The sequence below is a fragment of the Rhinoderma darwinii genome, chromosome 4 (genome assembly GCF_050947455.1).
Source record: "Rhinoderma darwinii isolate aRhiDar2 chromosome 4, aRhiDar2.hap1, whole genome shotgun sequence".
NCBI classification, from domain to species: domain Eukaryota; kingdom Metazoa; phylum Chordata; class Amphibia; order Anura; family Rhinodermatidae; genus Rhinoderma; species Rhinoderma darwinii.
The window spans coordinates 336,180,472-336,201,366 of NC_134690.1; the positions used below are offsets into that span (position 1 = coordinate 336,180,472).

Sequence of the window (20,895 nt, forward strand, 5' to 3'; positions counted from 1 at the left end):
GTAACTCTATTTCTCCCCGGGAGGAGGTAAACACGCTTCCTGAGTTTGTTCAGGACTTCGCCGATGTGTTTTCTAAGGAGGCCTCCGAGGTGTTGCCCCCCCATAGAGATTACGATTGCGCTATCGATTTGGTGCCTGGTGCCAAGCTTCCTAAGGGTAGGATATTTAATCTTTCATGTCCTGAACGTGAAGCTATGAGGGTGTATATCCAAGAATGCCTGGCCAAGGGTTTCATTCGCCCCTCGACTTCTCCTGTAGGTGCTGGCTTCTTCTTCGTGGGGAAGAAGGATGGTGGTCTTAGGCCGTGCATTGATTATCGTAACCTGAATAAGGTCACCGTAAGGAACCAGTACCCACTTCCTTTGATTCCGGATCTTTTTAATCAGGTTCAGGGAGCCCAATGGTTTTCTAAGTTCGATCTACGGGGGGCATATAACCTTATCCGCATCAAAGAGGGGGATGAGTGGAAAACTGCGTTCAACACACCCGAGGGTCATTTCGAATACCTGGTCATGCCCTTTGGGTTGTGTAATGCCCCTGCTGTCTTCCAGAATTTTATTAATGAAATCCTGAGAGAGTACCTGGGTAATTTTCTTGTTGTGTACCTTGATGACATACTGGTGTTTTCCAAGGACTGGTCCTCCCACGTGGAGCATGTCAGGAAGGTGCTCCAGGTCCTTCGGGAGAATAATCTGTTTGCTAAGACTGAAAAATGTGTCTTTGGGGTACAGGAGATACCATTTTTAGGGCAAATCCTCACTCCTCATGAATTCCGCATGGACCCTGCCAAGGTTCAAGCTGTGGCGGAATGGGTCCAACCTGCCTCCCTTAAGGCGTTACAGTGTTTTTTAGGGTTCGCCAACTATTACAGGAGATTTATTGCCAACTTCTCGGTCGTCGCTAAGCCTCTTACGGACCTTACCCGCAAGGGTGCCGATGTCCTCCATTGGCCCCCTGAGGCCGTCCAGGCCTTTGAGACTCTCAAGAAGTGCTTTATCTCGGCCCCCGTGCTGATTCAGCCCAACCAAGAGGAGCCATTTATTGTGGAGGTTGACGCTTCCGAGGTGGGAGTGGGGGCCGTCTTGTCCCAGGGTACCAGCTCCCTCACCCATCTCCGCCCCTGTGCTTACTTCTCTAGGAAGTTTTCGCCCACGGAGAGTAACTATGATATTGGTAACCGCGAACTTCTAGCCATTAAATGGGCTTTTGAGGAGTGGCGGCACTTCCTGGAGGGGGCCAGACACCAGGTAACGGTCCTTACGGATCACAAGAATCTGGTTTTCCTAGAATCGGCCCGGAGGCTTAATCCTAGACAAGCTCGGTTGGCACTATTCTTTACCAGATTTAATTTCTTGGTTACCTATAGGGCTGGGTCCAAGAATATTAAGGCTGATGCTCTGTCACGTAGTTTCATGGCCAATCCTCCTTCCGAGAAGGATCCCGCTTGTATTTTACCCCCTGGTATAATCGTCTCTGCCACGGATTCTGATTTAGCTTCTGATATCGCGGCTGATCAGGGTGCAGCTCCCGGGAACGTCCCTGGGGACAAACTGTTTGTTCCCCTGCAATACCGGCTGAGGGTACTCAGGGAAAACCATGACTCCGCTCTATCTGGTCATCCTGGCATCTTGGGCACCAAACACCTCATTACCAGAAACTATTGGTGGCCTGGGTTGCCTAAAGATGTTAGGGCTTACGTCGCCGCTTGTGAGGTTTGCGCTAGGTCCAAAACCCCTAGGTCCCGACCTGCGGGCCTACTACGTTCCTTGCCCATTCCCCAGAGACCTTGGACCCATATCTCCATGGATTTTATCACCGATTTGCCTCCATCTCAGGGCAAGTCGGTGGTGTGGGTGGTAGTCGACCGCTTCAGCAAGATGTGCCACTTTGTGCCCCTTAAGAAGCTACCTAACGCCAAGACGTTAGCTTCTTTGTTTGTGAAACACATCCTGCGTCTCCATGGGGCCCCAGTCAATATAGTTTCTGACAGAGGGGTACAATTTGTTTCCTTATTTTGGAGAGCTTTTTGTAAAAAGTTGGAGATTGATCTGTCCTTCTCCTCCGCCTTCCATCCCGAAACTAATGGCCAAACGGAAAGGACCAACCAATCCCTGGAACAATATTTAAGGTGTTTCATCTCTGACTGTCAATTCGATTGGGTCTCATTCCTTCCCCTTGCTGAATTTTCCCTGAATAACCGGGTCAGTAACTCGTCAGGGGTCTCCCCGTTTTTCTGTAATTTCGGGTTTAACCCAAGGTTCTCCTCCGTCTCCCCTGGTTGTTCCAATAATCCTGAGGTAGAGGAGGTTCATCGGGAACTGTGCACTGTCTGGGCCCAGGTTCAGAAGAACCTAGAGGCGTCCCAGAGCGCACAAAAGATTCAGGCGGATAGTAGACGTTCTGCTAACCCCCGGTTTGTCGTCGGGGATTTGGTCTGGTTGTCGTCCAGGAACTTGCGCCTTAAGGTCCCGTCCAGGAAGTTTGCTCCCCGATTTATTGGACCTTATAAGATCATTGAAGTCCTCAACCCTGTATCCTTCCGTCTGGAGCTCCCCCCATCCTTTCGCATACATGACGTCTTCCATGCCTCCCTCCTTAAACGCTGCTCCCCGTCCTGGTCCCCCTCGAGGATACCTCCTGTTCCCGTTCTCACCCCTGAGGGGGTGGAATTCGAGGTGGCCAAGATTATGGACAGTAGGATGGTCCAGGGCTCCCTCCAGTACCTGGTCCATTGGAGAGGATACGGGCCGGAGGAGAGGACTTGGGTACCTGCCCGTGATGTTCACGCTGGGGTATTGATCAGGAGGTTCCACCTCCTCTTCCCCACTAAACAGGGTCCCCTTAGTAAGGGTCCGGTGGCCCCTCATAAAAGGGGGAGTACTGTTAGGGATCTGCCAGGTACTTCATCTAGCTATACTCCTGGGATTAATCAATCCACACCTGAGGCCAGACCTGCTCGACTGACACCATCTCCCACCAACCAGGGTGGCAGGCTCAGGAGTGGGAGAGCCTATCGCGGCCTGGTCTCTCGGAGTTAGCTCCGCCCCCTGCCCTTTATTACCTGCCCTGTGCTCTCCCTCAGTGCTTGTAATTCTTTTGGATTCCTGGCCCCACTGCTGCTTGCTCCAGCCTGCTTCTGCCGTGCCTCTGCCTTGCTGCAGTTCTGCTTGACCTGCTTGCTTGCCCTGGCTTGCTTCTGTCTCCGTGCCTGCTCGGGTGTACTCACTTCGTCCTGGTCCTGACTGTTCGTTCGCCGCCCCGTTTCCTCGTGGCGTTCCGTGGCTACTGCCTCTTCCCTTGCGTGTTCCCTGTTTGTCTTCCTGTGCACTTAGCCAGCGTAGGGACCGCCGCCCAGTTGTACCTCGTCGCCTAGGGCGGGTCGTTGCAAGTAGGCAGGGACAGGGCGGTGGGTAGATTAGGGCTCACTTTCCCTTCACCTCCTTCCTGCCATTACATGTATTACTTATGATATCTGTCAGGATCCTGTCGTGGTTTCCGTCTTTTTGATGGCAAAAATAGCGATTCATTCTGCGTTTTTTTGCCGTCAAATCTGACTGCTAACAGAACGTTCCTTATAGTTATACTAATACAAAGAGGTCCGTAAATTTATTAATAAGAGTACTTTAGGAAAATGCTGGGAATGGGCAATCCAACTCTTGGGATCAGATTAATATTTATTAAAAGTTTTTCAAAACCCCTTTAAGGGGAAGATTTGCCTTTAAACATTTTATGATATGTCACTGAGACATTTTAAAAGATGTTTTCCTGGGAGTCTAATCTCTGCGATCCCCCACTGATTGCTAGAATGAAGACCCGTGACACATCTTTCAAGGCCGTGAGGCTTTTTCCTCTGAATTTAATCTATAGGAAGCCTTATCCATCACTTATTCTTTCATTTACATTTCTAGACTTGAGAAAGGCAAAACTTATTTAAAATAAAAAAACGAAACAAATAAATTGCTTGTAATTTTTAGCACATTTATGCAATATCGTTCCTGTAGAAGCAGTTCTTGGAATTGCTCACAGGAAACTCAGGAAATGGATTCATAAACCTGACTGTTCTTGGCATCCTGCAGGAGCTTCCCCAGTCTCCATGGTGTTCATTGCTCTGGTCCAGATGCGATGTCATGTAACATTGCAGTGAGTCATAAAGTGACATCATGCCGCAATGTCTTGTGATACAGTATCACTACTAGAATGACTCATGGAGCACTAGGACTAGGATGGCACAAGGAGGGCGTGCAAAAGACAAGTATGTACACTATTCCCTGAGAAATTCGCACCTATTCATAGTCAAGCCATGGGATATCCACATTTTTTTTTCCACACCACACCTCCCCTTGTTAAACAGACAATATCAACATCTAGTACTCAATTTAAAGACACACTGAATTGTTGACATATATCTATACTAACAATAACATCAATATATCTAAATGCCCCACCGCTTACCTCTAAGATCACTTGCTGTCTTCCATAGATCAATTCGCTCACTGAAGGTCCTTCCCTAGTGGTATCACTAAATTAAAGTTCTACTTTATATTACATTTGTATATAATGCAGCTTTCCCTCTACATATGATATTATATATATATATTTTTTGCTGCATTTTCAATCTGTAATTGAAGAATTATATTTTTAGACTTGACTTTCCAGAAGAACAAGAGAGCAAGGAGTGGCTCTTCTCAGTGCAAGCAGTGTGGTTGAAGTGACCTATTGTTACAAGTGAACAGTACAATGACAATATTGACAATACATGAGGTCATCCCTCCTAGATTTATATGGAAACTATTACAGACTCTGAACAAATAAAGGAATCAATGTTCTCGTTTTTTATTTTATATGGGTCTAAGGGTTACTTTGTTTAGAATACATGTGTAAAACAATAATTAATAATTGCTTTGTTAGTTCCTCGAACTTGGCTTACATTATATATGATTTTTGGGTAACTTAATAGATCATGGAGTTTTCTAACTTTGGGGTGCATATCCACACCATTTAGTTTTTCTTACCCTAAAATTTCCCTAATAAAAATTCTGTTCTGATTAACCCTTTGGAGACGTAGCAAATTTTCATTTTTTTTTTTCTTCCCCACCTTCCAAAAGGCATAACTTTTTTTATTTTTCTTTCCACACATGAGGGCTTGTTTTTTCAGGGACGGGTTGTAGTTTTTTTTTTTTTTTTACAGCATTCACTGTGCAGTAAAAACAATACATTTGCTTTATTCTATGAGTCTATACGATTACGGCAATACCAAATTGATATCGGTTTTTTTATGCTTACCAAAAAACAATTTGTTGAAAAAAATAGTTTTGTGTTGCCATATTCTGAGAGCCATAACTTTTTTTATATCTTTATCAATTGAACTGTGTCAGGGCTTGTTTTTTCCAGGACAAGCTGTCGTTTTTGTGGCACCATTTTGAAGTACATGCAACTTTTTGATCACTTTTATTCTATTTTTTTGGGGAGCTAAGGTGACCCAAAAAATAGCAATTCTGGCATCGTCAATTTGTATTCTTTTACAGCATTCCCTGGTTAAATAACATTATATTAGAATAGTTTGGACTTTTATGGATGAGGCAATACTAGTTATGTTAATTGTTGTTTTTTTGTAACTTTACTTTAGGGTAAAAATGGGAAATGGGTGTTTTTTGAACTTTTAATATTTTTTTGTACATTAAAAAAACTTTATTTACCAGGTTTTACTTTTCTATTAGTCCCCAGAGGGGACTTGAACCAGCAATCGCTGGATTATTTGTACAATATACTGCAATACTAATCTATTGAAGTATATTGTGTTTTTTACCAGCGCCTATTAAGCCCCCTCTTTCAAAAGGTATAGATGTCGCGGTCGCTATTGACCACGGCATTTAAGTGGTTAAACGGTTATGTCTGATTCCACCTGTTGCAGTAATGTTTCAGCTGTAACATACAGCTGACACATACTCATTACTGAGCGCTCATTCTGTGAGCCCACTCCATACTTCCCCTTGGCAGCTTTCATGCACATGTACGTGACATGTCGCCAAGGGGTTATTTTTTTAATATATCTTTATAGAGTTCAGACCTCTATTTTTATGATACAGCACTCCAAGTCCTCTGTATAGACATAGAGTTAAGTGATAAACGCCAGGCTACCTGCAGCTGTCACTAGAGGGAGATAATAATAGATTATTGAGTTCAACATATAAACAGTATTCAGCAAGCTCCTAAGCTCCCCCTAGTGGCAGTTGCAGGTAGCCAGTTGTTTATCATTCTACTGTATGTCTATGCAAGGGATTTATAGCTCTGTATTTGAAAAAAAATTCATTATCACAGAATTTTGCACCTAAAAATAACACAGTGTTAAAAGGTGGAGCCTCACTTTAAAGAATATATAAGGGAATTACATAGAAAATTATTTCTATTTTGGCATAAACAAACTTGGTAGGATCAGGAAAGGCTCTTGAATACAAAAACTTTTAATACCCAGAAACCTTTTAGGTAAAGTTTTTCAAACACGAAGTCTGTGATTACTTTAGAATAGAGTGAGTTGCATGGGTACCACCAAGCACTGTATATAGAGTGACATGATTGTGGGCAAAGTGGTGACTGGGGAAGTTAAAAAGGTGCTCTATAGTGAATCACATGTATAAATCAAACTGTAGTTATCTCTTCCAAATTGAAAGTACCATACTATCCAAAGATGTGAACATGAGTGCCAACTTGTCAGGATGCACAAATGTATTAGTGTAAATGTTCTTTAATGAAGGCATTAGAAAGGCTTCATTTAGGCTACAAGGAAGTCATAGTGAAAATCAATATCAGAATCTGAAGATATAAACATCATAAAATGATTCGATTATAATTTTAATTGAGACATTGGGAATTTTTCTTACCTTTCAGTTTATAAAGTAAACGGAAACAATATTTCATCCATAAATGACAAGAGAGATCTCAGTGGCGCCAGATCTTCAAGGTCTAAGGGGCAATTAAACTGATATCTCTGTGCTAAAATGAACATAGACTATTCAACCATGTACATATATCTTATAAAACACATGAAAGGGCAAAGATTGTGATGGTAAAGCAAACACAATAGCTCATCATTTTTGAGACTTTTTGAAGTTCTATGAACAACATACTACATAGGTGGCCATACAGTTTAGATAGCTGTTGTTCGGCTGCCAGCTATCTCTCCCAACATGCCGACCAAGCGGTCATGTTTATTTCAATCGGAAAAGGTGTATAATTGGTTATTGCATTTGATTGGTTATGTATGGGGATGATGGAGCAATAATTGGTTATGTATGGGGACGAGCAATTGTTACTACGATCGCTTGTCCCCATGCATTTCCATCAGGTCGGCAGGACATCCCCTGATTACACAGGGAGATGGGCTGCCGACAACGATAATATTTCATGTTGCATGAACGATACGATCATCCGATGAACAAGCCTTTCCCCATTCATTGGCTGATCGTTGCCCTGTTTACACAATTATCGGGAACGAGCGTTCACATCAACACTTGTTTTCCCGATCAATGGCCCATGTAAAAGGGCATCTAGTCGCTGTCAGACACTTTTGGCAGTAGCTTATCTCACGTGGCAACAAAGGATCAGTCGTAGAGGCAAGTTTGGAGGCCCCCTTGTCGTGGGACAATTCATTTAAAGGAAAAATCCACTTTTGCAGAACATATTTACAAAGTTTTAGTTTAAATGCAGATTTGGAATGTTAACAAGAAGACACTAGAAGTATGGGAACTTTTAGATACAAGTTAGGTGTTCTTTGCCTTACATTTTTTTACTCTGATTTAACCCACAGAGATTATTATAAATTCTCGTAGGCTATCAATGTGCAGTAATATACATGTCAGCAAGGTATGGAAGTAGACACTATCATAATTTAATTGCAGGACTTGGCTCTGCATAGACTAGCATGGTAATTTCAAAGTCCAGTTCTAATCATCTAGACGTTATTAGACACCTTTATAAGTAATGCCGGTTCTTTTGAATTAATTATTATTAAGGATAGAAAAGTGCACAGTATGCATTATAGGCAAGTGTATTAGGCTTCGTTCACATCTGCATCGGGACTCCATTCATGGGTTCCGTCTGAGCTTTCCGTCAGGTGAAGCCATGAATGGAATCTAAACTGAAACAACCGAAAACCCATTGATTCCCGTTTGCATCACCATTGATTTCAATGGTGATGGATCCAGTGTAAATGGTCTCCATTTCTCACCATTGTGTAAGATTTCCATCGTTTTGACGGAATGAATAGAGCAAACGACTACGGTATTGATTCCATCAAAACAACCGAACTCTTGCACAACGGTGACAAACGGAAACCATTTGCACCGAATCTGTCACCATTGAAATCAATGGTGATGCAAACGGAAACCTATGGTTTCCGTTTGTTTCCGTTTGGATTCCGTTCATGGGTTCCCCTGACGGAAAGGTCCGACAGAAAGCAAAAACGGAGTCCTGACGCAGATGTGAACGAAGCCTTACTTACATTAGATATAGAGACCTGGTCAATTCCAAACAGATTTATATCAGCTATATATAATATAAAACGTAGCATTTTGTTAATATCAGATAGAATGAAATGTGAATAAAATAATATAAAATGCAGACATTGTAAGACAGAATTAATGACTTTTGCTTATCTAGGTTTCAGAGAAACTTCTACCGTAATTATAACATTCCTGAAAGATGTAAATGCGTGGATTTTGTGGAAAGGAGGGTATGCCAGTAAATTTATTACATTTACTCAGGTTTCTCATCTCCTGTAACAAGTACTTAGAGCATCTCTTGTTTCTAAATATGTTTGAAGAGGTGTAGCTGACTGGAATATTTAACACTTGATGGCCAAAAGCCAGCGAAATGCCATAGAGACCATTGTATTATGTTGTGCCTGCACTCAACAGACAAAGCACAGTAGATATATCCATACTTATATCTGAAGTTTCACTTAATAATTGTGGTTTCATCCAGAAATTTTCAGCATATCAGACATAAGAAAAGCATTACTTTCTACTTTTTATAGGTGTAGTAGGTAGATAATATGCCATATGTTTCAATGGTGCTTTTTAAGACTTAGCAGACCTAGGAGTTTGTGGTTCTGCTCTGTAAATCCTTGCATAATGAAGCCAAGTAAATACTAATATAAAGTTATTTGGCAAAGTATTTCTATACTAGTAGCGCTGTTTGCTGACTGATTTATATGGACGTTCAAACATTTTGGCACCCTTTTCCACAGCTGCCAGATTACAGTGTCACATCAATGAAATCCACACTGGTTCCATATTTTTTCACAAGATTATTTCGTATGGATTCTAATTGCTGCTCTAATTCTTTCTCTCCTTGATTACTGTCTTATTACTAATTGGATCTCCTGTCACCAAACTCTCTGCTCTCCAATCTATCCTGAATGCAGCTGCCAGACTGATCTTTCTGTCCAAACGCTACACCAACGCCCCTAAACTGTGCCAGTCACTGCACTGGATGCCCATTCCCTTTAGAATTAAATTCCATATTCGAAATCACCCGTAAAGCCCTCCACAGTGCTGCACCTCCCTACATCTCTTCCCTCACTTGTCTGATGCCCTTCCAATGCTCTATGTTCTGCCAATGATGTAAGACTAACAACCTTTATAATCCAAACCTCCCATTCCTGTCTTCAGGATTTCTCTCATGCTGCACCAGTCCTCTGGAATTTGCTACCTCCGACAATCAGATTATTTCCCAACATCCACAGTTTTAAGTGTGTCCTAAAAACACCTCTTTTTAGGGTGGTTTATCAAATTCTCTAAATTGACTTCTATTACTACTGCCTTCCTTTCCTTTTAACACACACTTCTACATTATTATTATTATTCATACAAAAATGGGATCTCTTCATTAAACTATATCTCTCACGCTCAATGCACCCTAATATACTTCATATTTGTGTCTGCTTAGATACTGGCTGGCTGAATGGCCATGACTTATAGTTGTCTCTCCCAATTTTGTATAAATTATGGCTGGATCATAGTACTTCTTGTGTAACCTCATTTCCTAGTAGATTGTAAGCTCTTGAGAGCAGGGCCCTCACTTCTCTTGTTTGATTTGTTAATTACTTGTCACTCTGTAAAGTCTGATTTTGCTTGTACATATACCCTCTGAATTATATAGTGCTGAGGCAAATGTTAGTAAATGTTCTTTAGAAAGGACTGTTAAGCTGGCCATACCTATTAGATGTATGTCAGACTAACCCGCCTATTTTGGCAGGTAACCATTTAATGTGTATGACGGTGTCCCGACTCTCCCTCTCTCGGGGAGAGAAGGGTCGGGCATGTTGAGTTCCAACATGCTCTATCCTTTTGTTCATTAGTAGATATTGCCAGATGAGTCAGCAGCGGCTTTCTCTCTTTTCCCAATTAAAAACATATGCACGCTCAGTTGAGCCGTGTATGTAGGATGTTTGGCCAACAACATGTTTATGGGGGGAGTTCGGCCGACAGCTATCGAAAGTGTATGGCCAATTTTAGGTCACATCACAAGCAGGTTGAATTTATCCAGATCTTTCATTTGGGATAGCGGAGAGCAAAGTATGTAAATAGTAGAAACATTGGGCACATAGTTTTGATTTTTCTTCTATATTTTATAAATCTAAAAGTACCTTTTACAGTATGGGACTCGTTGGTAAGCACCATCCTACTATAGAAAAATGAATATTACTGTATTGATGTTAACTTGCAAAATCTGCCACTTGTATATATAGCAGTAACCTTTAAAGTTATTGGATTAAGACTCCTGCATGGAAAGAAACACATCATAAAACGTCTCTATTTATTTCTCGTCTACTATGTACCTTGCCTCCAACTAAAGAGAAAACAGCCATTATAAATACCAGTTTTGTATTACCTCGGATGAGATGCAGACATTGCAGTCAGCTGTCTGCCTTAGTGGCAAAAAGACCTTAAAAGACAACTTTATATTGCTCTGGAATCAGCATGTGGTTAAACTAACCATGCTGAGGTCTTGGTGCAACTAGCCAATAATGGGCACCGAAAATTCCACACATTAAAGCTGTTGTTCCATGAAGGACATTCATCTCCTATTATGACCCTTTTAGTTAGGTAATGTTGTGGATGGGAAAACCATAAGGTATATGAGTAGTCTAGTAGATTTCATGTCAATTACTATAACAGGGACATTTTCGGTGCAAAATGTGTTTATAAATATTTCCATGGCTTAACAACTGGTTATCTATTAGGAAAAATTACCACTATAGATTCTGGGACATGTCTAAGCCAAGACACCAACTCTATGTACTGTTTCCATGCTTGACCCCCCCCCCCCCTCTCACTGGAACACTATTTTATAATCATGTAGTCCGGGCCCACCTTTAATTTAGCATTGTATGATAATTGGGTATACTGGTTAGTATTATTTAGAAAATTAGTTGTAGTATTATGCTGGAAATATATGACAGTATTATGTGGGCTCTTTAATACATTTTATTTGGATACTGCATATTTTTGAGCACTATATGGTGGTATTATATGGACTGTATATGGCAGTATTTTCTTGCCACTATATGGGTTGAAATTAACAGAATAACTTATAAAAATGGTAAGCAGCTAGCCTTACTTTGCATGTTGCCCATATTCTATAAAACCAGCACTGCAGCTAGCCACATATATAAGGTGGAAGTTAGCTGCTTTAACCATGTGCTGTATTAAATGTATTTCCATAAACATGCACATTTAGATTGTTTGTATGGTTATTACTATGGAGTCTGGAAGAGCTGGCTCACCTCAGGACTGCTAACCTGAATCAGAAGGAATACAAGTATATGTAAACATTTGAAATACACTAAATGTAAAAATTTTATGGTTGTCAACTTAAAGGGGTTTTCCAGTCCCTAAAAATGTATGGCCTATTTTCAGGATAGGCCATCAATAACTTATCGCTCTGGGCCCGACTCCTGGGACCACCGCTGATCAGCTGTTTGAAAAATATAATGTCTGACAATTTTATTGCCATGGAAACAGTGTTTAACAACCACTGCATCTTTAATAAAGTAGTCAGGCAGCACATGCCTAGCAACCAGTCTGTTTTAGATTACTCAGACCTTTGCTTTGTTCAAATTTAAGGGTTCAATCTGCACAAACTTTCCAGGAAAGAATGGGGAAATTGCTGTTTTCAAATTTCTAGTATTTTACCTGTGAGCGAAAAACGTATTTAATCAAAGTCAGTTTGTTTCATAGAAGTCAAAAGGTGTCAAAAGATTTGTATCACACAATGTAAACAGTGAATATTGATGCCTAATTTCTCTAGGGAATGAATCTCGATAGACTTCCTTGTTGACTTTGTTTCACGAATACTGGTGAAGAGGTGGCCCAGCTCAACTGCTGCAGACAAAAAAGTAGATCTAGTTTTTTTTCTTGTCATTGTTTGTACATGCTCTACTGAACCCATAAATAATATTTTTACCACCTGCCATAAAACGATCAAATTACAGAGTCTCCTGCAGATCAGATGATGTCAGAATGTCTCCGAGCTGTTTGTTGACTTCTGAGAAGCACATTAGCTCACCAGGAGAACTGTTTGTTATCAATCAGAAAATGTTGGCTGTAGCAGAGGCTGCACCTGCACATGAAAAGGAAGGCAGTCTTATAATCACCCCGGACATTAAAGAACACGTAATGGGAGTATTTGACGTAAATCAAAGATGTTAACTAGGTAATTAAACAATATACAGCATATTAAATACTTTAGGTGTATATAGTAGACTACAATCTGTTTATGAGCTTCCTCCCATTTCAACATTTTCATATAAAATAACTGTTGTCCAAAATATTCTGGACTATTTTTTTTGGCCTGCAATTATCACCACCCATTTCCCTTGTTGGAAATGTTAATGAGTAGCTGCTAGTAAACGGCAGCTACGCTTATCTCAAGAGGAAAGAAATAGAAAACATCTGAAAGGCTCCAACCTGGCTAATTTATTCTTCCTCCAAGGATAGACATAAAAAAGTGTCTGATGGTCAAAGAAAGAATTCGATTTTTTGGCTGATCTCACAAAAATGGCAGGATCTGTTGATAACAGTTTAAAGGGGACCTGTCACCTCTCCTGACACGAATGTTTTAGTAATTAATTGCATTCCTCCTGAAATAATAAGTCTGGAGCATCTTTTCTCAGATCTCTGTGTTGTGCCGTTTTTCTGTAATTCAGCCTAAAAAATTCTGAATAAATTGACAACTGGGGTTTACCACTTGTGGGTGTGTCCCTACGCAGTCTGACAATGTCCTATCAGTGCTCACAGACTTTGACTGTGTAAGGACACACCCCTTTGACCGGTGGAATGGTAACAGACCAGTTGTCAAATTAATTATGAATGTCTAGGGGGAATCACAGAGCAATGGCACAACATACAGTTCTAAGAAAAGATGCTCCATAAGTGTTATTTCATGGGGAATACAAGTATAAACAAAAATACAAGTCAGGACAGGTGAAAGGTTCTCTGTAATGTGTAGGAATACCTTAAAGTACTTTTCCAACACTAGGCCTTTCTGACATGTCAATCACATATGTCAAAAGGTCACAGCTTTGGAGATCCAGGAGTTGGGAGCCCTTCAATGTCCTAATGGACTTTATTTCCAGAAGAGAGGTGACTTTGTATGTTACCTTTCCATTCAAAGCATGGAGCCATACGGAATATGCTATCTTTGGTTGCCATTTTCCACACTGCACATGCACCCATTATATGCAAATTCAGGCACATTAGCCTCATCCGCACCTTTTGACCCCCCCCCCTTCCCTGTGATGGCCTAAAATAAAGAGCCCATGTCTAGCGGAAGATATTATTTAACAAACTTGCAGACTTTTTCTCCAGAACTGGAATATGTCTGTTATGGCTGCAACCTCCCCTTACCTGCCTCCCGCAGGTCTTTCTCTTCCTGCCATTGTCCCCCTCCCCAGAGACGCCAGCACATGCGTCCGCTCTGTCCCATAGTGTTCAGTAGAGGGCATGCGCGCGCTGGTTCTCGACCTTACTTAAAGGGCCAGCGCCGCATATGTAAATAATTAATTAATTATGCTCAGATCACCTTGAACCATAAAAAGGGTCCTGCCCCTTCACTCCTTGCCTGAGCATTGTTTGTAATTCCCATGTTAGTCTTGCAAATGGTCCCTTAGTGTAACCCTGTTCCCAGTGTTCCCGTGCCCTGCTACCTGTATCCTTTATCCTGTGCTGTGTTATTGTTCCTGAGCCTGTTTAGTGATTGGAGTCGTGTCCTGCTGCTCCTGCTGTCGTCTGCCACGTCTGGCACAACCTGCTGCTCCTGCTGTAATCCGCCATGTCTGGCGCAGCCAGCTGCACCAGCTGTCAACCACCACGTCTGGCGCAACCTGTTGCAACTTCTGTCATCCGCCACGTCTGGCGCAACCTGCCACATACACTACCATCCATGCTAAACTTGTGCATTGACTGTTACTTAGCCAGCTGCCTCCTCCGCTACGGTGGAGCGGCCTAGTGGGTCCACATACCACTAGATCATGACAATGTCGATGTTTATGATTAGGGCCAATGATTTTACAGCAGCTTGAAGGGAATTTCTCCTATATGTAATTTTGGTTTCAGTAATTAGATGTAAATTTGAAGAAGAGAAATAATGTGTTTGCTTTTTTCTGTCCGGCAGAAAAAAGCACTGTCAGCATTACAAGGTGCTTTTTACAAGGGGGTGCTGTGTGGTGCTATTTACAAGGGGGGCTGTGTGGCGCAATCTAGAAGGGAAGCTGTGTGTGACGCTATCTACAGGGGGGCACAAAGGGGGCATTACTGCTGTGGAGGCACAAAGGGGACAAAGTTACTGAGGGGGCACTTTTATTGTGTCGAGCGCTGAGAGATCATTATTACCATCTGGAACACTGTGGATTATGAGTTTGTTTAGAGGAAGGGGTATAGGTGGGGAGGGTGCGGGAAAAGCGAGAAACTAACATATGTGTGCCAATTTCTGCAGAGACGAGTCGTGGCTGGAATAAGTCGTCACAGTGGTCTGGGCTAGATGGATAAAAAAAGGGAAAGTGAACGACTCCTAAGTTAGCACGGGAAAGCTACAAGCAGAGCTGTGATTGGTGAGTCACTCCTAGCACAGTGCACATGCAATGATTTTGTAATGTGTCCGTAAAAATTTTGGTCTGTCCGTGATTTTTAGCTCAGTTGCCTAGAAATTTCTGAAGTGGAGGTTGGCAACCCTGGATGACAGTCTCAGTCCATACAGCAAACCTGACAAGTGAGCTGCAGAAAACAGGAAGCCTGTTGTGTTTGCTCTAGTGGCCAGTGTGAAAACTGTACATTTTAGAAAGTGTTTTTATGTTTTTTTTTAAACACGGGTAACTATGGGTGACATATGTCCCACTAGGGCATATGCAGCATGTATCCATTTAACGTATACGCCATGGACTTTTCAATAGCTTTTCATGATGTATACGTTAAATGGATACCATAATAGTGTATGGGTGATGGATTCCTGTGATGGATGGTCATGAGTGTTCATGACATATCCATTTAACGTATACCATTATAGTGTTAGGCATCCATCACAGTCTAGGTTACATACATGGGGAGCTTTTCCTGGTATATCCGTTAAGCTTAGGCCAAAAAAACGTGATATGCACATAGTCTAAGCCCTTGGTGTAGTTTGTTAAAAAATATTTCTAAGTCTGTATATTTTACATTTATGCAGGATAACAATGAAGGACTATTAGTATTAAATTTGTTAATTTAAGTAATCTTCTATGTGGTTTAATAAAGCAGTTTTAGCAAAACATGCTATTCTTTGTGCAGTATATACCACACCCTTTTTGAGTGCTTTAAATCGTTCCTTATTACATAAAGAAGAAAGTTTCTCAGCCATTCCGTCAGTGCCCTCAAAAGACCAGATTTAAAGTATTTACTTTGCCGGTACTTATAGGACAATGGTTTCTTTAATCATCTAAATTCAAACACTTTTTAGGAATCAGGAGTATTTTGATTTGATATTTTGAGGGTGTACATGTGACTTTACAAAATTACTTACTAATAGCACTCATGGTCTAAATCTGCACCCAAACCAATACAATCAATTAAGGAATTGTCACTATCCTCCAATTCTACTTCCTAATGCCCATTGCACACGACCGAGTGCCACTCGGGCCGTTTTTCACGGCATCCAAGTGGCACATGATAATTTTCACAAACCCATTCACTTTAGCGGGTGAATTTCCGATGTGTGGAAAGATAGAACGTTTCGTATCTTCACACGGATCACTATCGGGACCCGGCCGGCACACACGTGTCGTGTGCATGAGGCACTATTGGTAGAAAACAAATGAAAACCTGATCAAGAACAAATTTTAACAAAAACTGAACCTTTCATCTAGAATCTGACCACTGTTTTGAAATAATTTTGGAAAATATTTATCAGGTCGACACCATAAAAAAATCTATGGCCAAGTTTAAGTAAATGTCCATCATCAAAGGCCATTATTTCTTTTTTATCTAAAAAGGCCTAAAATTCTGTTCTGATTAATATTACCCCTTAAGGACGCGGACTAGTTTAGTTTGATGAGTTGTATTTCTTAATAGCACAATTTAATAAAATATTTTCGGGGGCGTAATGGAAAAAAAAACAGCAATTCCGCCATTATTTTTTTTGCGATTTGTTTTTACAGCTTTCACTGTGTGGTATAACTAAGATGTTAAGTTTATTCTGCGCGTCATTACGTTTATGGCAAAAGCAAATTTATGTACACTAAAAACACTTTAAAATAAATAAATAATAATTTGTATTTGTGTCACCATATTTTGAGAGCCATAACTTTTGTTTTACCATCGATGGAACTGGAAAAGGGCTTATTTTTTGAAGGACGAGTTGTAGTTTTATTGGTTCATCTTTTTGGGGTGAATGCAACTTTTTGATGACTTTCTATTGCTCTTTTTGGGAGGCAAGGCAACCCAAAAAACATCAGTTCTGCTATTGATTTATAGTTTTATTTTTTACAGCGTAAAGGCCATTTACACATGAGCGTTTGTGCGAATGCTTGTTCCCGATCATTGCCATGTGTAAACTTGTCAGCAATCAGCCGATAAACGTGCAAATACTCGTTCGTCAGCTGATCACGTTTTTTATGCAGCCCTAAAAATCATCATTGTCAGCAGCAGATCGCCCTGTGTAAGCAGGGAGATGATCTGCCGACAATATGTAATGTCTTGGAAGCAAATTATAGTATAAACGATCATTTGTCCTGATACAGTTTACATCATGTAAAGGGAATTGGAATGCATGATGATAGACCTACTATTATCAGCGATCAGCGCTCGTTGTTGGCTGAAATTTTCCCGTGTAAACCAGCCTAAAATATTGCAGGTTAAATTATGTTTTCGTATCATACCAATTACAGTATGTATAGTTTGTTTTAGTTTTTTTCCATAATAAAGCATTTTTTAAGGGAAATTTCTATTTTTTTATTTCACTTTTCTGTAAACTTTATTTAGCTTATTATAATTTTTTTGTTGTTAATCGCATCGCAAGTATGCCAATGTGCTTACAGAGTAAAACCACTTACCTGCCGCTATTGACCACGGCATCTAAGGGGTTAAACGGACAGTATTGGAGTTATCTCTGAAGCCGGCCGTTACAGTGGGGTGTCGACTGTATAAGGCCGTGTTCACATCTGCGTTGGAGGCTCCGCCAAAAAATCTCTGTTGCAGGTTCTGCCAAAAATCCCGGACAAAATAGCACAGTGCTATTTTATCCATGAAAATGAGGATAACCTTGACAGAAACCGGATGAAACCCATTAAAGGCATTTGGTTCTGTTGGGCCCCGTTGATGTCCGTCATATGATGGCTCTGGAGCTTGTTATTTTTGTTTTTCTGCTCCTATAACAGAATAGAAAAATGGAAATAATAACACAGATGTGAACAAAACCTAACACAGCTGACACCCGCAAGTGATGGCGCGGGCTCAGCTCCTGTGCCTGCACTATCACTGCCCTGTAGTGGTATGACGGTTTGCGTGAATGACCCACTTACCGCAGCATACTATTACAACGCATGATGGGAAGGGGTTAATAATTTATCTTTATAGAATTTGGAGCTTTACTGGTACAATTCTTTCTAACTAAAGTCACCACTAGGGGGAGCTTACTGTATACGGATTTACGGATTTATATATTGAAATAAATAATACATCTGTATACAATAAGCTGCCCCTAGTGGTAGCTGTCGACAGCCAGTATATTTTAATTTAAAGGAGTTGTCCGGGGACAGAAAATAGATGGCATTCAAGCGAATGGGAGGAAGATGTGATACTGTGCTCCGCCGCTATGAATGTGTCGGGTTGTGCAGTATGGAGCAGTGTAAACGATAAAGGGGAAGCAACGCTCGCCAATGCGCCACAGTCCCTTCAAACAGCTGAATGGTGGGGGTGCCGAGGGTCAACCGCCACCAATCAGATATTGATGGCCAACTTATGTCACCGGATAACCTATTTAACTGTATGGCTGTTCAAAGGGATACAGGTGATTTGGTGCTCTTTATCAGAAAAGCGGAGCTCCAACCCCTATAGCTATATGTGATGTGTACATGCCCTTTACATTTTAATACAAATTCTGCATTACAATTATATAGCATTTAGAGAAATTTGGTCCAGTTAAACTACATGTCAATTGTTTTTATTTTATTTATCATTTGCATAACTGAAAACACTTTCCTTATTTAGATAGTTGATTGATTCCAGGCAAAAGCATTTTTAAGTCTTTTCCATATGCCATTTAGAATAACATAATATTGATTTACATGTGATTTAATAATAAGCAAAATCAACAATTGTGACATGGCATTTTACAATATCATTGTTACCAGAATATAGCATATTTTTTACTTTTTAATAAGCACTTTTGTAATTCCAATGTCAGACTTATTAGTAAGCACATGGTCACTGTGAAGACTTTCCCATCAACAATAAATGTCACTCCACCCAGATTATAAATGAATAAGCCTTTCCTATACTATTCCGCTTCTCGAGTTCTTTTAAAGGATTGTTCACTCCGAGGTGGAATTTCCCCACTTGACTCTAATTGTTCTTTTTCCTTTCTGGAATATGTGTTAAACTATTTAGCATTTCTAAACCCTTACCTTTGCATATGTATATTTAAGTATATGTGCTGAAAGCTAGGGCCAGTGTGGGAAAGTGCTACTGAAAAGCCCTTCAAAAGAAAGCAGAGTACTTCACAACAAACCACGAAAACACGCTTAGCTGAAAAAGTCAATTTGATTCACATGCAATATCACATTTATATAGTACTAGGTTTATTAAACTTTGTATTGCACTAATGTATTATGTACTTTAAAGGCTATGGGAACTAGAAGGAGTGAAGTAACTGATTCATGCCTGATCAGACTACACAGAGGATGTATTTGTAGCCTGTAACCGTGTAGACAGATTAGTCTGTAGAGGAGCTGTGTACACAAAAAAAGTAGAATATTTTCAAAGTTGCCTACTTCTTTATTTTTTAATGTGTTGGATAAATAAGATGGTTGCAAAAGTACACATAGGCTTTAAAAATGTGAAAAAGATATGTTGCAAAGTTATAGGAGGTACTGTTGATCAGGGAAGAGCTGATTTTAAGAAAAAAAGGAATAATCAGGAGGAAAAGATGAATCAGAGACCCAGATGAGTTACACTGATAGATGTCTATTACAGAACAATACAAGGTCGGACTGGTTCACCAGAGTACCACATGATCCTCCGGTGGGTCCAAGCTCTGACGCAATAATAGGCCCCAAAGTTACAGCATTGTGTGCTATGATAATAACGTTTATGATGCAATTAAATATGCGCGTTTTCTGTACAGATGGAAGGCGGGTCCACAGAATAATTTCCTCTGGTGAGCCCAAGGAACCCTTTTCTGATTCAACCCTATTCCGATGGAACATAGAGGCAGCCATGGTGTTCCCATAGGGCCATTGGTCAAGGAGAATGTGGTGATGAATGACCTTTTGCTCAATTTTCTCTCTCTTCTGCCTCTGTTTCAGAACCAGAAAATGTTTGGGCATAGAGTCGTGGGGCATGATATAACTGAAGGGGAGCTATGGGAACCCATGTCTGTGTGTACAGTTGAGAGTGACAATATTGGTAAAAATTTATAATATATGGCTTCTTTGGCAATAATAATTCCCTTTTTAACAGGAGAGATTCGCTTAAAATCCTGCAGGGTTGCGAGGGATAAAAATTCAATGCCGCTTCCATGTCGTCAGCAGAATCCAGGCCAGTTACAAACATGCATCTTTAAAATGTCACTGATGTTAGGACTCATGCAACAGCCGTATTACGATATACAATATACATATTATGAATAGAGGCTCTTGAAGCTCCTACTGTACCTCTGTGTGCCTGATTTTATACAGAATATGAAAAAAGAATTGCTGCATGCCCTTTTGGATGCTATATGTACGGAGGTATTCTACTTTGGAAGCATTGCTTCTAGGGGAGAACATCTCCATATATACGGAGTCTAACAGAGTCGGTACGGCAGGCCATTTCCTTAACCCCCGGTTTCGACAGTATATACATTTCTGGTAATGATTAATTATGGAAATGTGCTACCTATTTAATCAATTATAATCATATGCTGATTACTGTTGAAATAATAAAGTACCTTAGGCTGTTTTCACACGTCGCGGTCAAAATGCGTTTTTATCTGCAATTTTTTGTAAAATTGCAGAAAACTGCACCATTTTGCAAAACTTGTGGCAAAAACCGCGTTTGAAGCTTATGTCTTTAGAAGTTTTATGTTATTTAATATAAATCACTTGTTCTGTCTACTTTATGTTTGACTGCCACACTTGCTTAGTCACAATGATATATGTGATGGTTG

General features: G+C 40.7%; 1 protein-coding gene across 3 annotated transcripts in view; it reads right to left on the bottom strand.

Annotated features, from left to right (window-relative positions):
* PLEKHG1 (pleckstrin homology and RhoGEF domain containing G1) overlaps window positions 1–20,895 on the bottom strand; it is a 219,630-nt gene that overhangs the window by 119,245 nt on the left and 79,490 nt on the right. Inside the window, exon 2 of one of the 3 annotated variants that reach the window (XM_075862848.1) lies at window positions 17,582–17,896. The exons of the other annotated variants lie outside the window; for them this stretch is intronic. Coding sequence (XP_075718963.1) covers window positions 17,582–17,603 — 22 coding nt within the window. The 5' untranslated portion in view covers window positions 17,604–17,896. The remainder of the gene's footprint in view (window positions 1–17,581; window positions 17,897–20,895) is intronic. 3 annotated transcript variants of the gene reach the window in all.